The sequence below is a fragment of the Phodopus roborovskii genome, unplaced genomic scaffold, assembly GCF_943737965.1.
Source record: "Phodopus roborovskii unplaced genomic scaffold, PHOROB, whole genome shotgun sequence".
In the NCBI taxonomy this organism is placed as follows: domain Eukaryota; kingdom Metazoa; phylum Chordata; class Mammalia; order Rodentia; family Cricetidae; genus Phodopus; species Phodopus roborovskii.
The window spans coordinates 25,839,701-25,856,057 of record NW_026126549.1 but is presented as its reverse complement, the minus strand read 5'-3'; the positions used below and the strand labels follow the sequence as shown (position 1 = coordinate 25,856,057).

General features: G+C 44.8%; 3 protein-coding genes across 4 annotated transcripts in view; all 3 read right to left on the bottom strand.

Moving 5' to 3' along the window:
• Gnal (G protein subunit alpha L) overlaps window positions 1–16,357 on the bottom strand; it is a 108,347-nt gene that overhangs the window by 2,980 nt on the left and 89,010 nt on the right. For both annotated transcript variants that reach the window (XM_051200803.1, XM_051200804.1), the window contains exons 6-11: window positions 9,366–9,420; window positions 7,800–7,873; window positions 6,958–7,016; window positions 6,546–6,666; window positions 5,004–5,134; window positions 1,418–1,485 (exon numbers count right to left, since the gene is read on the bottom strand). In XM_051200803.1, coding sequence (XP_051056760.1) covers window positions 1,418–1,485; window positions 5,004–5,134; window positions 6,546–6,666; window positions 6,958–7,016; window positions 7,800–7,873; window positions 9,366–9,420 — 508 coding nt within the window. The remainder of the gene's footprint in view (window positions 1–1,417; window positions 1,486–5,003; window positions 5,135–6,545; window positions 6,667–6,957; window positions 7,017–7,799; window positions 7,874–9,365; window positions 9,421–16,357) is intronic.
• Tubb6 (tubulin beta 6 class V) overlaps window positions 1–16,357 on the bottom strand; it is a 192,041-nt gene that overhangs the window by 165,034 nt on the left and 10,650 nt on the right. The window lies entirely within an intron of this gene.
• Chmp1b (charged multivesicular body protein 1B) lies at window positions 13,263–14,843 on the bottom strand. The gene has a single exon (XM_051200813.1). The coding sequence runs from the start codon at window positions 14,720–14,722 to the stop codon at window positions 14,123–14,125; it is 600 nt and encodes a 199-aa protein (XP_051056770.1). The 5' UTR covers window positions 14,723–14,843; the 3' UTR covers window positions 13,263–14,122.

The following is a 16,357-nucleotide window of genomic DNA, read 5'->3' as shown; positions in this document are numbered from 1 at the left end:
TGCCTTGCTCAGCCTTGGTATGAGGGTTTGTGCCTAGACTTATTGTATCTTGTTGTGCCATGTTTGACTGATATCCTTGGGAGGCCTGTTCTTTTCTGAATGGAAAGGGAGGAGGAGCAGAGGGAGGGGAAACTGATTGGGATGTTGTGTGTGAGAGAGACAGAGATAGAGAACCTGTTGATTTACTATAAAATACTATAAAATTCCCTTACTGGGATAATTTCCAAGCTGTGTATGGTGGCACAGGGCTGTCCTCTTCGCTACTTGGCAGGCTAAATTAGGAGGGTCACAAGTTCAAGGTGAGACGGGGCAATCGGAGAACAGAATTGGGATGTATCTCAGTGGTCTTTGTCCAGCAGGCATGAGGCTGTAAATGGGCATCAGCACAACAAAGGCCCTGAGAGTCCAACCACAGAGAAAATGGCTTCACTGTTGAACTTGACAGTGGAAGCTTTCCTGTACTGTCCTTCACATCTCAGGAGACTGTTGTTCCTCTCAGGGGACCTGATTGAAGCACAGAGCCCCAAGCATGCTGTGTCACTGAGCCATATCCCAACACGGAACCTGGTCTCTTCATAGTTATTTTCTAACTCACCATTGAGAGGGAACCCATCCTAGGGGCACAGTGGTAAGGGGACAAAGGGAAGACATATGGGAGGGTAGTGGTCCATCTCTGCACTGACTGAGCCAAGATCCCCATTTGTCCCGAAGTGGACAGCTGTCAGTATTGTACAGCACATGGAGTCTTAATAGAAATGTCTTGATATGTCTCACTTTTAAACTAATAAAAACTCATAGCCAGCTACACACAGTAGGTTACTCCAAAACAATGACAATAATAAATTGTGCAGGGTCTGCTGACACTCACCAGTAATCCCAGAAGCAGAGGTAGGAGGAATGCAAGTTGTTTGGCCAGCCTGAACTACATATACTCTCTCAAAAATAGTCAAGGACTGGGATACAGCGTGTGGTGTAATGCTTGCCTAGCATATACAAGGTCCTGGAAAACAAACCCATAAGCCAAAAAAAGTACATAGCAAATACCGCAATTGAGAGAGGGAGGGGCAGAATTTGGGCAAGTTCATTTTCATGCCAGCCTGCTTTTGGATGGAGGAAGCAGACACATGGTTTGAATGTGTGCACTTTAGACCCTGCGGGACTTGCTTGTGTTTGGAAGACACCGGTGGACGGAATGTAGCCCTGTCACCTGCTACTCCCTCCAGGTGTGCTGGAAGCTCTATGGGACTAACTGGGTGAGAGATCTAACCTCTCTAAGGCTCCAGAGGCTGACTCTTCTCTTGGCTCACGATTTTGGGAAACAGGGAGGTCATGTCATGGAGGAGTAATTAGCAAACTGCAGAGAGTGAGGCACCTGTAAGGTTAAGGCACGAAACAAAAGGGCAGGAGAATCTCTTACCAAAAACAGATCTCGGATAAAGAACTTGGCTCTCGTAACTTTGGGGTCTTCTCCTGCATCTGGCGTTGCTATTGAAATTAAAAACGAAATTTCATTTAACTGGCAGGAAGCAAAGACAGGGAAGTATGGCAGCACAGAAGGAACCAACCACACAGGCCTGTGTATGTCAATGGCATTAACATACATGTATAACAGGGCAGAAATTAAAGGCAATGTTTCTCTCCTCCCAAAGCACTGTAATGCTCACAGAACTCTGAGAAAACGCCCATAACCCTCTGGTCTGAATGCCATGTATATTCTCCTCATATTGTCTTCCTCATCAAAGTGTCAGCAAGTAGGATAGCTTCATTATAAGGGGCTCTGCCATGATGAGTGGGATACAGCATTCATATGCAAGAGACCCCAAGGAGCTGTTGGTGTCTTCCACCAATTGAGGACACAGAACTCACTGAAGAGAGTTGGTTTCACCGGACTCTAAATCTGCTGGTGCTTTGCTTTTGGATTTCTCAGCCTCTGGAATACTTGGTTTTTATAACTCATCCTGCCTAAGGGATTTTGTTATAGCAACTCAGACATGTTAGGGCAAGTAACACCTGCTCAAGAAGGCATCTGACTGAGTTGTGACAAGCTGAGCCCCTTCTGTCTTCCACTTCCTAGCTACAATAGTAGAAGGCTATGCTGTCTGGGATAAATTGCCTTTTTAAGTCAGTCTTGTAGGAGGACTCTCTTCTAGTGACTGGGAAGTCCACTGCACCAAACCCTCTATCAACCCAAGCATGTCCTGGAACCTCAGGGTCTAGTGACATCACCTGTAGAGATGCTCTGGACATTCATCTGCTGGGAACTGGGCACTGGTTTTTATGGAGGGATAATTTACAGACCCTAAACTGTACGAATTTCAAATGTACACTTTGATACATTTTGACATGTATTGGTTTATCAAATTATCACTATGAACACAATGAATGATCAAAATAACCATGTATCCAACACTTCCATCATGAAGTGCCCTAATGTCCTTCTTTCTTCCCAATCAAGCAAGAAGGATTCTGGCATTCTGGCACTATGGTCTCTGCATTTACACAGCCTGAAGTCCTTTCATTCTGGGTAATCACTGCCTTTCACCCATGCTGCACCATGTACACTTTCTTGCTAAGAGTTGAGGATCACAGGCTAGATGGTGAGTCCAGGCTACCAGCAGTCACTACCCAGGCCAGGGACAGATGGGTACCCTGGAACTCACAGATAGACTGGACACATGATCCCAAGTGAGTAGCAGTCATTGGGCCTGGCCCTGTGGCGGGAACCGTGATCCCTCCAGCTGTCACAATGAATCCCTTTGGTGTTCCTTTGCTGGGAAGCTCCACCTCCTTGTGCAGAGCAAGTGCCAATGGGGCTGGTGCTCTTTGATGGGGCAAAAAGGTGTGTTTGTGATTGAGAGAGATGGCTGTGTCTAAAACTCAAGTGCTCCAGGAAGGCAAGCAAACAGGCATGCACAAATGTGTACACGCACACATGCATGCATGCATCGCCACAAAGGCAAAGTTGGAAACTGAGTCACTGAAGGGAGTGAGGTGAGGACCACACCTGGGGAAGTAGTGCTTGGAGAAGGTCCCAGAGAGAAAACTCAGCTATTGGCTGGACTAGGAGACAGTGAGAGGCAGGTGGTATCTGGGAAGTTGAAACCATGCCTGTACAGCTTTTCTAAGAGCCCCGGCTCAGCCTGGGACAGCAACAAGCCAAACAGTGAGGTGAGATCTGAGTTATGTACTGACTGCAAAAGGACCTGGTGCGCTTCTTTAATCTCAGCAAAGGTAGGCAGGTGTGTGTGTGTGTGTGTGTGTCTATGAGTTCAAGGTCAGACTGGTCTACATATGGAATTCCAGGACAGCCAGAGTTATATGGTAAAGCACTGTCTTAAAAAACAAAACAAAAACAAACCTCCCAACTAACCAACCAGCCAGAAGTCAGAGCTGGTTACTAATTTAACAGCACAATGCTCTGGCTACACAGGCTGCTCAAGGTTACAATAAAGGAGCGGCTGTCCGACAGAACAGGGGCTGTACCCCAGGCCTATTCCTGGCATCTGCTGATTCTCACAAGTATTGGTCCCCTGTCACTCAGGATTTTCCCAGGACTGCACTGAAGCCAGGGCTTTGGAATGACGGGTGGAGGAGACAAAAGGAAACACAAAGAGCAAAAGAGTCTTGAGGTTTCTCTGTCCTCGATAGTGGTAAGAAACGCAATTCCAACTCTAGATTCTAGAATCACCCCTTTTGTTTGGTTTTATCTAGCTCATAGGCTTTTTTTTTTTTTTTTTTTTTTTTTTTTTTTTAAATGAGACAGGGTTTCTGTGTATTACTAGAGCCTGGAACTTGCTCTATAGACCAGGTTGACCTCAAATGCACAGAGACCCGCCTGTCTCTGCTTCTGGAGTACTGGGATTAAAGGCGTACACACCACCACTGCAGGGGTTGGGTGGGGGTGTGGGGGTTCACATTTTTTTTAGAAGTGCTTTTACTTTCCCTTTAGCAAATCAGTCCTAGAAACACCCAGTGGCTCAACACACATCATCATCATCATCTAAGTGCAAGTGGGACTTCCTCACCTTATCGCTGGATCCTCTCCATCCCAGGAGGCTGGTGTAGTTGGTCACCCAGTTGGGACCATCAGTGTTGCCACGGAAGGCCATGGGAGTAGTTGACACAACAGGCATGGACACCAGGGGATAGAGGCCTGTCTTACCTTTGAAGCTCTACCTACGGGGTCTGGAGCAGCAAGCATCCATCCCCTCTTGTTCTATGGTTCTCAACCTTCCTAATGCTGCAACCCTAATACAGTTCCTCATGTTGTGCTGACCCCCAACCATAAACTTATTTCAATTCTACTTCATAACTGTAATGAATTACGAAGTAAATATCTGATGTGCAACCCAAAGGGGTCATGACCCATAGATTGAGAACCGGTGTTCTATGGAAAAAATAACAGAAGCCACCATCCGTGGTTACTCTATGGGGTTTGAATGATGTGCCTGGGTCACAAATGATCCAGCTGGTGGTGTGAGACAGTCACACACTCATAGCCCTTCCTTATGTGACTCATCATTAATAGAAAAACTCTAAACCATTTACAGTAAAATCCCAAGTAGGACATTTGAGTTCTGAACACACAAAACCTCCAATATTCCACATCTGCTAACCTTCACGTACTGACATCATACCACAGATTAAAAATTTCCACAGCTGGCTTCTTGTCACACAGGTTGGTCAAAACCCTCAGGCTACGTATTTGAGGTGCATAAACACATTCCAACATTCAATGAGTTTTGCTTAAGAAATATGGGTCACATCTCTCAGATAAGCAAACATTGCAAAATTCAAAACATTCTAAGCTCCCTGACCCTTCAGGTCCTAAGCATTTTGGATAGGGTTACTCACCTGGTACCCTAGTACTTTGGCAGGGGAGTGTAGAGAGGATCAGGGGCAATTACTTAGATTCACCAGACATCTCTGATTTACAGTTCAGGACTATGAGAAAAGGACAGTCGGATTCTTCAATTGTAAGTGAGACAGTTTTGAAATCTTACCATCTTCAGGGACAGTATAATTGGCATACTCTGGGAAGTAGTCTTCAATTTTTGATTTCCCTGCCAAGACCTTTTCTGCCAGCATATCTTGTTTGTTCAAGAACAAGATGATAGAAATGGTCCGTAACCACCTAGAAAGAAAGAAAGAAAAAAAAAAAAAAAATAAATCCCCGTCAATTTCACAATACTAGCATGTGAAAGCGCTGGTCAGGATGATGCTGCCAGACTAAAAGGGAAAACTCAATGGATGAAGCTTGGTGGCAGGTGCTTGCCCACTCCGAGACCCTGATTTCACCCCCACTCCCAGTTCTGCAAGGCAGACAAAAAGGTAGAGGGGAGTGGGCCACCAGTGGCATCTTCCAGAGGCTGACTCGCTATCATCTGATAAGCCATTACTCGCATTCTCTGTACCAGCAAGGACAAAGCGCCCCCTGCCCCCACGAAGCAGTTCACTCTTTTCTTGATGAACCTCTGTGGGGACAAACATTTATCAGTAACAAAGCAGACGTCTAGGCATGTAATGAATACACTTGAACTTTTGCGATGTAATTTTGGGGTCTAATGGGCCAGAAAACTCCAATGGGAGAAGTTTTAAAATGTTGCTAAAGTACAAAATGGCTCATTAGCCAATCACAAGGCACTTAATTAGCAGCCAGTCTTCCTTTGTCTCACTTTCTCTTAGCTCAGGAGTGGAGGCGGGGTGGGGAGGGGGCACAGAACTAAACTTCCCACATGCTGAATGAGAGGCTAAAGGCTGAGGCCCAGGAACAGAGGTGGTGAGATTAAGAAAAGCTGAAGTCTAGTCAAAAGGAACTTAGCTGCCAAATAAATGACAATGCCCTCTGAAATCCTCCGGGGTCCCAGGGATCAATCCATAGGACTCTGACCACAAATGTAAATGCAACCCATTTCCCCCTCAGACGCATCAGTCTTGTTTTCCTTCTACTTATGTAATTTTGTATACTATACAAACAAGCTTAAATTATAGAAAACTAAACACATGATCAAATGTATTATATCAAATGATAATTACCATTAGACTTCTATAATTTTATGCCTCTTTTTTATTTTTATGCATGTTTATAAGGACAAGATCATATATTTTTTTTTTCAGTATTGGGGATCAGACCCGAGCTCTGTGCACAGTCAAATGCTGTACCACGGCTGAGCTTTATCTCTTGTGCCCTGATCCACCCCTGCCCCAACTGTTCAGCTTTTTTTTTTCTTCCCCTTGTGGGTGCTGGAGATCCAAACTCAGTCCTCACGCATGCTTGCAAGGCATGTACTTCCTTCAGTGAACCATTCACTCACCCTCACATTTTTTGTTTACAAGGTCTAGCTAGTAGACCAGGCTGGCCTTGAACTCTGATCCTCTTGATTTAGCCTTCCTAATGTTAGGAGTATAGGTGTGTGCTGACATACTTGGCTAAAATGGGTACTTTTAACAGCAGCAATGGCAACAGTGAAAACATCCAGAGTCTTCTGGATGTATTTTCAATAAAGGGTGTGTGATCCAGTGGCGAGTCTGAATTTATTTGTCACCTGTTGTTCCAGATGCTCTCAAACAGGTCCAGGGACTCCCTCAGTCTGTTGGTGTTGTTATCCTCGCGGATCACCATGTTGTAGCTACTGCAGGCTGCCACATAAATGATGGCCGTGACATCTATGTTGGGCAAAGAGGGAAGCACTTTAGATGATGTCAGTTTTCCTGGGGTTATGACTGCTAAGGTCCCGGGCACTGTCATTTGGGGATTGTAGCTAGAATGACTTGAATATGCACAGCTGGGCATTGCTGCGCTTGACCAGGGGTCTACCCAAAAGGTAACTGGAGATGTTCCGTTACTTTACATGCTATGTTTACTACTCTATACTTTACATATAGAGTTTGATTAAAACACAGCTGGACACCGTGGTGGGAGTCAGCATCCAGCCCTCCTAGGAGCATGCAAATCACCATTAAAGCACTGGATCCATTTTCTTCTCTCATCCCTCTGGCCACCAACATCAAACATGCTGTGAAAGAGAAACAGAGGGACCCCGGTTATTCAGGGAAACTGGGGTATGGACGCGCTTATTTTTTACCCGCCCCTCTGTTGTCACAATGGTCAGATGCTGCTCATGACAGCTTGCTCTTGAGCTACAAGTCATACAACCTTCTTCCAGCTTCAGTTCCCCCTTTCATTCTACACTGTGGTTGTTGGAGTTAAGAGTAAAACTGGCTTGGTGTCTAGGGACATAGAGTCGGTACCTAATAGATGCAGTGGTTTCTAGTTCATATCACATTTTGTACCAAGTGCATGCTTAGTCTGTGCTGGGGCAGATCCTTCTGATAATGTGTCTCAGCTTCAGAAGTCTGCCGTCCCCGTCTCTCCCCTCCCCCAGCGATGTGTGGGGCTTCCTTCTGATCCAGCTACATCCACAGCCCTCTGGTCACCATCTGCATCTGTCCAGTGCCTGGCAGGAAGACTCTGTCACCTGCCTTCAGGCAGATGTTACAGCCCTCTCTAAGGCTCTCTACTTGTTTGACTCAAGTGTCCATACACAGTCTTGTGAGTTTCTCTGCAGCTCACTGGCTGGACCCCGGCCTCTCTTCGCACTCCCAGTCCCTGCTCAGTGCTTCCCTTTCCTGGAGCTGTGCCTCCCTGTGGGTAAGCTTCTCAGTGCCTGCCATAAATCCCAGTTCCAATCCCTTTAGCCTCAAGACTTGGTGGCTCCCCTTCTGGCCAGAGGCCGGCAGTAGCCATGGCTTCCCACCACTATCCCTGTCACAGGACACACTCTTGGCAGTGTACTCACTGAAAGTTCACTTTGTCCACTTGGAATCGTGTCTCAAAAATTCCTGATGTCAGCACTCTGCATCTGAGGAGGTCCTGAGGCAAGAAGAGAGAAGTAAGGTGTGCCCTGCCTGCCATAAGCATGGAGACTGAGAAATGACAGGGTCTATTGTAAAAGAAAGGGGTAATAAAGGTGCAGATGTAGACCCCCCCCCACAGTTAAATCAGTTTGTCCCTTCACACAGTGACTCTGTTTGCACACCTCTCAAGACTTTTAAGTGATTCAGCCCACATCTTGCTGTGGTATGACAGTCAAACTTCAGTGCACAGTGTTCAGGGACAAAGCCTTGGCCTACGCTCTGTGGCTATACCTGGAAGCCACCACTGGGAAGGGTCAGTAGGAAGCTTCACTCTCATAAGTCAGGGGTCTCAGCACTGAAAGTTACTTCACTTTACTTGGTTTGTTGGCATCACTTCCCTGTATAGTTCTGCTCTCTCGAAGATCAAAGGATGCTCCCCAGGGCATGGAAAAGCTGACCTCTCCCTGTACCGGGCAGGTGTCATCATGCTATTTACAAATCAGTAACATGATCAATGTTTCTTCTATTTTATAATCAAATCATCACATCTGAGTAGGTCATCTGTGAGGAGTTCTCTAAATGTTAGAGAGCACAAGGATATATTTTATTATATATTAATTATATAGTATATTTTTGTAAATATATAGGATTTATTTTGAGCATGTGCCTTTTCCTCCTATTACTCTTTCTTTCCCTCTTTCCCATGCCAGCTCCTCCATCCAACTAGTTCCTTCTAGCTTCATTTTTTTCTTTTTCTTTTTGGTGATTTAATGAATTTAATCAGGGTTGCTTACAGGAACATGGGTGAAGATTATTTACCAGAGCAGAGAAAAATGTCTCTACCTTCCCCAGAAACCACTAAATTCCTCCAGAAACTCCATGAGCCCATACTGCAGGATCACTTTAAGCTCTTTGAGTCAGCCATAGAGTCAGAGACCCCAGAGAAGGAAGAGAAGCTTTGATCTCTAGGGAACACAGAGGAGACAGCACTTCCATGTGGTTTAAGTCCCAGGCCTCCAGGGATTGTGAATGCTTGGGTAAATTAGGAGGACTAGTGTTCATGAACACCCTCTTATATTAATTGGGGTTCACTAGCTCATTTTCCCCCCGTTACTTTCTTTCCATTCATTTCTTCTTCCTGTCTGGTTCAACCCAAGGGATGTACTTGGGACACAGCTGGAGATGCGCTATGGTACCTGGGGTTCAAGCATGGAGTCCAAAGCAGAAGGGCCCCAGTGTACTAAACAGGGAAGTGAAGGCCTGGGGATCACACACTCCTGCTCTGCGTGGGATCACCCTTCCCTACTGACAAGGATTTGGCTAGGTGTCACAGCACAAAAATGGGGAGGGAAGACTCAGAACTTGGTGGCAGGACCAACACTAGGGGCAGCATGGCAAGGCGCAAGAAAGAGTGATTATGAGTGTGCTTTTCCTGAATCTTCTAAATGAGCGTGGAAGAGACTTGGCAGGCCACCTCAGAAGCTTCTAACAGCTTTACTTTCACATACCTGGTCTGTGGGTGTGTAGTCAACCAGACTGACGCTGTCAATCCTCTCCAGGAAGCTGCAAGGAAATCCAGTACAAGGTCAGACTGGTTCTCTAGGCCTTTATCCCAGGGCCTTGGCTAAGTCAATGTGGGCATTTGCAAAGGGACAGTGAGGACAGGACTAGGTGCTGCTATGTATCTGTCTCAAGGGAAGACTAAGCCTGCATTCTGTTTGCCTTTGATACCCTGTTCTTTTCACTCCTGCTTTCTTTCTTCCTTCCCTCCTCTCCAGTCCTGGAAGATTGGAAGACAGGCTGCTCCTAAACTGGGAGGGGGAGTGAAGCTTTCTTCTATGGCCAAACTGGTAGGAAAAGGAGTTGTAATGTTACTACAAAATGGAAAGCAACAATGATCCTAATAAGAACAAAAATACATGTGTATGAAGGTATGAGTGTGCATGAGTATGACTAAGTTGTATTTATGTCTGCGTGTGTTTGTGAGAATAGGATTGCGTGAGTGAGAGGATGTCAGTGTGAACAATGGTGCAGGAGCATGGCAGCATGAGTGTGAGTGTGTGCAGATTTCATCAGCACAGGCCAGCAGCAGCTCTTAGCCTGAGTTCAAAGGCAGGATGACCAGACCCATGTAGGGTGTGGCAGGTGAATCAACATGGTGCTATCTTTCAAGTCTTTCCTGTTCCTACAAAGCAGGCGACTCCTCCTGTTCTCAGAGGTAAGACCCTGTGTCAGACAGCACCTGTTGTCACAAGGCCTGGCTTTCCAGGTCCCAGAAACACTTGCCACATACTGACTTTCTATCTTTTCTGTCAAAGTGTAGGATCCAGAGCACAGGTCTTTGTCTGGGAGACTCTGGGATCCCCAGCACTCAGTGCAGTCCTTAGGCTACATCCTCTTTCAACCAAGAGAGGCAACGAGCATGGTCCCTGGCAGGAAGGGCTGGAAGGAGCTAAGAATTAAACATGGAGCTGGTGGCTAGAGTCACCAGCTTAGGAAACGACCAATTTAAAACAGTGCACGAAGGGTGGAGCAGGTGGGTGAGTATACTTGGATGATAATTACAAGTAGAAAGAGTGAAATGTGGTTGACAAAAAGTACCTATGAGGTTCTTGGGGGATGTAATTAAACACTGCCTTCTAGGGGAAGTAGTGGGAGGGAAGTGGGGGAAAACTTCCTGAGGCCTAGTTAAGTTGTGAGACTGAGATGTCAATGGAAGAGACAAAGGTGCCTGAGCCTTCCCCCATTCTCCTCTCCAAGGCACTTTCCAAAATTCCATCCAGCCCAGCTCTGTCTGACACCTGCCCGAATTCCAAGCAACCTGCAGAAGTACCTCTTCAAGTTGGGGCTTGTACCTACAGACAGATGTTTTGAAAGCTTTCCCAGAGTTGTAACACCCTCCCAAAGTGGAATGTTTCATGGGAAGCAGAAAACACTGGGCCATCTAGGAATGTCCCCTGCAAATATCCCTTTGTAGTTCTGAATACCACACAGAGCTATAAAACCACAGAAAATTCCAACTGTAAAAAAGTCACTTGTGTTGTGGATACTAAGGAGGAATGAGCCTGGTCCTGTATGTTTGTAATCTCAGTTACTAGGGAGGCTGTGTCAATGGAATTCCAAGTTCAAGGCTTGCCTGAGCTACAAAGTGGGTTCAAGGCCAGCTTGGAAACTTAGTGAGACTCTGTCTCAAAATAAGAAGTGGGTAGAGGGGGTAGACTTGGGATATGCTCAGTGGTAGATGGAGTGTGTATGAGGCTTTGGGTTTAAACACCAGCACATAAAACAAAAACAAACAATGCTTTCCCATCCTACCAGCTGGCTTTGCTATTTTCCAGGTTTTCCTGCTACAGCTGAAGGTTTTTACTAGAATAAATCAAAAGTTGGTAGCCATGGAGATGACCAAGAAGTGGGGACAAACTGGGACAAGGATTGTCATAGACAGGTTGTTGGGCATCTTTTGCAATTAGACTGCTAGGCCTAAGGAAAACACCAACTACCTGTCATCAACCCACATTTTGAATAATTTCTTTGTGGAAAGAAAAAGAGCAAGCTATAACTGTTGAGGGAAGTAAAAAATCTTCCTCTGAATCATGATACTTACCTGCAAGATAAAGGGACTGATGAATAAAAATATCCACGTGGTGAGGGAATAAATGCCAGGGTCTGGCTTGTGCTCACTGACTGGTGTAAACAGTCTGCCTTTAGTCACTAGGAATTCTTGATACTGCCACATACATGAGTACATGCTACTTACTGTATGACCAGATCCTGTCTGATTCTGCCCCCTATTGGCCTGACAATGTAATTGTAGAAAATGAACTTGGAGAAACTGAGCAGATAGCTTACTAGACCAGGTAGGGTAGAAGGAAAGAAAAGACAGGAATAGGCCCATCACCAGTTTGCTTAATGTCCCCATGTCCCCTACTTTGCACTTTTGCTGGTTGTTTTGAGCTATGTTTTGACAGCAACACCCCCCCCAATAGTATTGCAGAGAAATTCTTCACAGTGATTACATACAGACTATTAAGGTTAATAAGGTTGCCAGATCCTTCTACCACCCCCAAATCAAAGGCACTTCTGGTTAGAATGTTAGGGCCCTACATTAAAATAAACTAATAGAGGAGTTTGCACATCAGTTTGTTTTTCTCCCCATTAAGTTTAAATCCAGCTTAGGGAAAAAAAAGTATCCATGAAAAAAAGACAAAAAACATTCTGAGTAAGAATATCAAGGTTCCCAGCAATATTCAAGAAAATGCTAAGTTACCAAAATAAGAATTCAGGATTGAGGCCAACTTTGGAACCCAATCCACTTCTGTGTTCTCCTGCCTGTCCTCCGGCCCCACCTTTTATGGTACTGGGGATCTATACCAGGGTCTAATGGATGAAAAGCATACACTCTATGTTGAGATCCATGCTTGCATGTAATAATATGCCATTTAAAATATATACAACCAGTTTTCATATTTTAAAAATTAAAACTACATCAATTCTAAAAGTGAGGAAACAATTCATGGGTCTGTAGTGTTTTTGAAAATAATTTTTATGATTAATAAAAATGTATGTTTAGATAGTAGGAAATGAACATATTTTAAGAAAGTATAAACATATATAGTATTGTTCAATTTCACAAAATATATTTTGATGGAAATATCAGCAGTATAAAAGGCTCTTCGATTTACCAAGGAGTCAATACTCAGCTATTTTTAAAGTTGTAATTAATCAAGGTTTTCAAGTCTAAAGTATTAAGACACAGGTTGCATTTCATATATGCCTGACTCAGAACAACTGTGTAGATGAGAAGATATATCATCTGCTAAGTGTCCTTTGAGTGAGGACACTGGGCAGGTAAAGTGTCCCTTAGAGCAGACTTATCAAAAAAAAAAAAAAAGTGTGTTTTGTGTGTACACACACACACTCCTTAACTCAGAGCGTCAGTACTATGCTTGCACTTTTTTTCATTAAAGACTCATTCACAAGGGAAATCACACTATAATGACGAATTTTCCAAAGAGTTTTATAGAGGCTCTATTTTGTCTGGAACACTGGGATTCTCTTAATTGGAAAAACCCAGGAAAAGGGAAATTAAATAAAACAAACTTTGCAAGTATTTAACTTAGGTTAATATATGTGCCAAGCAAACACAAGTTAATCTCTGTGTTTGGAGGCCAGGAGAAAGTGGGAATTGCTTTGCTTAACACCAGAGGATAAAAGGAAGGTGATGGGGGTGGTGGTTTCTAGCCTCTATCTCTTTCCTTCTAATCCCCACTCATTCCCTTGTCCTCGACTTCTAGCTGGCTAAATGTACATTTAAACTTGGCAGAGCTATAGAACTATCTTATGCCTTTTGAGGTTTTAAAAGAATTGTTGCTTTAAGACAAAATACATACAAATACACACACTAATTAGAACTTAAAAATACTGTTCCAATTTTATTTATATTTTTGGTTAGTAAATAAAAACAAAACTTATAATTACACAGTCCCAGGATTTACCAGGACCAAATCAGCAGTTCTTTGGCAATGTTAGGCATGTAATAAGACTGCCATGTTGATGAACATTATTTTGATCAGAAGTCTATAAAGGGTTGACTTTTATTAGAAAACAACTAGAAATTATAAAATCTTAAGCCTTAACAATTCTTGATAAATGAATATAAACAAACAAATTTAACTTTTCCTGATAATAAATTATGTGGCATTTTTCCCAGTTACAAAACTACAATTGCAACAACTTTCTAAAGTAACTTTAGTATAAGTTATGAGAATAAATTAATCATCAATTAGCCTTTCTTTGATAGCAAAAGCAAAGAAAACCAAATGACATACAGAAAGAATATTTTCCACTGAATAAGTTGAACAAAATGTTTACAATTTGTAAATAAACTAAGTACCCATTCCTCATTTAGTTTTTTGTACCACTTGTCACTCTATGTATCATCAGCCACACTAAACTTCAATCTGATAATTCTAAGTGAAAACGGAATATATGAGAGCTAAAGTCCTGCCGATTTTTCTAGATTCATAGAGGGCAAATTAATAGGTTCCGTTAAAAGGCAGTTATAAAAAATACACATCATCATAAGCTAAAAAGAACTTTAAAATCCAGTTGGAAGTGAAGGAACGCTGGAATTTCTTATCCTATCTGGGGAGTGCTGTAAACCCAAAGTGTTTTTTTGAAGAGTGTTCGGTATTCTGGCACAATTCTAGGGCACCTCTCTAAAACAGAGAGGGCGCTGAAAGGAAACCTCCGGCTGGTTCTGCAGTCAGACTTGATCACGAAGGCGGGCCAGTCTCTGGGACAGTTCATCCTGCTCAGCCGAAGCCACGCGCGTTCCCACTGAACCGGTCTGGCCCTGAGGCAGCTCCAAGTTGAGGTCGAGGCCCGCCTCATCTGCCATTTCCTGGAGTAGCATATCCACTTGGTTCTGGGGAGTGGTCAGGGTCGTCGTACTGCTCATCGTGTCTTCCATTTGCTGCGTCTGGACATCCAGGGTCTCAAACTGGTGCTCGAACTTGTCCATCAAAGCAGAGATCTTTTCCAGATTCATGGTCTTCAACGTCACATCCATCGACTTAACCACGCCGGCCATGGACTTGGTCACTTTGCCCATCGTCACCGCGGTCTGGACTCTGGCAGCCACCGCATCCACCCGCGCACTCATTCTCAAGAAATTCACCCCTTGGTTCTTCTGGCGGATGGCATTTTCGGCGTGTATCCTTGCAACTTCCATGTTGCCCTTCTGAATGGCCTTTTTAATTTTGGCCTTTTCGGCCTTTTCCTCCTTGTCGCACTTTTTGGCACTTCTGTTCAGTTCTTTGGCCGCGAACTTCAGGTTGAATAGGTGCTTCTCCATGTTGGACATGGTCGTGCGGCTTCCGTGGAGTGGGGCCCGGGTGATGGCAGCAGGGACACCGGCCCAAGCAGGTCCGCTCTCAGCCGGCGCTCCTTTGTTTTGGTCCCACTTCCTGTATTTACGGCAAGCGGCGCAGATGATGACGTCAAACTCGGCGCCGGGTGGGGCCTGCTGGAGAAGGACCAGGCCTATGGGAGGGCGGAGCCTATGGGAGGGCGGAGCCTGATGGGGGTGTCCCAGTGATGGGCATCGCCAGGCCACGCCTACTGAGGCTTCTGTGCTGGAATTTACCTGGCGGCTTCTTCGGCGCCAGTTCGTTTAGTTTCTAAAGCAGCAAAAATCTAGGAGCAAGTTCATAAAACCAGCGCCCACAGGCACTTTAGGCTTTTGGGAATGTAGCTACCGAAGAAGATAGGAGGTCCAGACCTGCTTGTAAAAAAATATCCAGGCTCCATCCAGGGAGAAGAGTTTGGGTGCTGAGCTAAAATGCTGCAAAGAAGCAAGACACGCCCCTCCTCTCTCCGACCCCCAGTTCTTTATGTTTGAGGGGAACCTCTGCTTACTCTGGCTTGGCCAGCGGTCGGTGGGTGGGTGGGTGGGTGGGTGTGTGTGTGTGTGTGTGTGTGTGTGTGTGTGTGTGTGTGTGTGTGTGTGTGTGTGTGTGTGTGTGTGTGTGTGGTGTGCGCGCACGCGCGCAGAGGCCTCCTCCCTGATCGAACTCCACGCCCTGGCTTGTAGCTCAGTCTACAGGGAAGCTGCTTTCAGTTGCCATCCCAAAGCCTCCTGTTTCTGAGCAATAAAAAGACCCATCTTTTGCTGGTACGGCTTTGTCTTTCTAGTGTTTTATAAATATCCAAGGAGTTACGCTCACATTGAATTCTGACAGGTGAGCTGCCATTTTAGATTACGCAGGAACAAACGGTGAGGTATAGAGACCCACACACCGGCATACATCAAGCCTGTCACTGCCTATTAGGTACTTTTAAAATAAATGTAGGCTTTCCATGGCAGCAACGTGTGCTGTAACTTTCCTTTACAAACATTCCTCCCACACGGCATTAACAAGAAGGCCCACTGCCCTGAGGAGTTAGGAGAAGATACTGAACATATGAGCAAATTCTGTTTAGAGATGTTTAGTGATGTAGAGCCCTACATCACTCAGGTGATAGCCAATCAGTTAAAGTATGCCTGTGCCAAGGGCATTCTCCCAGAACACTGCTCTTTTTTTTTTTTTTTTTTTTTTTTTTTTTAGTGTGTGTGTGTGTGTGTGTGTATGTGTGTGGTTTCTAGACAGGGTTTCTCTGTGTAGCTCTGGAGCCTATCCTAGAACTCTGAAGTTCCAGGATGGTCTCAAACTCACAGAAATCCGCCGGCCTCTGCCTCTAGATTGCTGGAATGAGCAATCTGCTTGGCCAGAACACAGCTCTTACTCACATCACTATTCTTTGAGAAAGGACACACAGAGCGTCGTCTGTGGGAACCCACAGAATCGACTTCATTTCATTTTTGACTTAAGGTCAGAGTTTTTGCCTGGTCTTGTTCTTCCAAGGATGTATGGCCTAAGATGTAAATGCAACAGGATACTTGACCTAAGGTGTGGTCACTGCATGTCCTGCCTGAAAACAGAATACTTAACTCAGGATA

Excerpts from the sequence above, each read along its gene's own strand:
- Chmp1b (XM_051200813.1), bottom strand. The coding sequence starts at position 14,722 with ATGTCCAACATGGAGAAGCACCTATTCAACCTGAAGTTCGCGGCCAAA.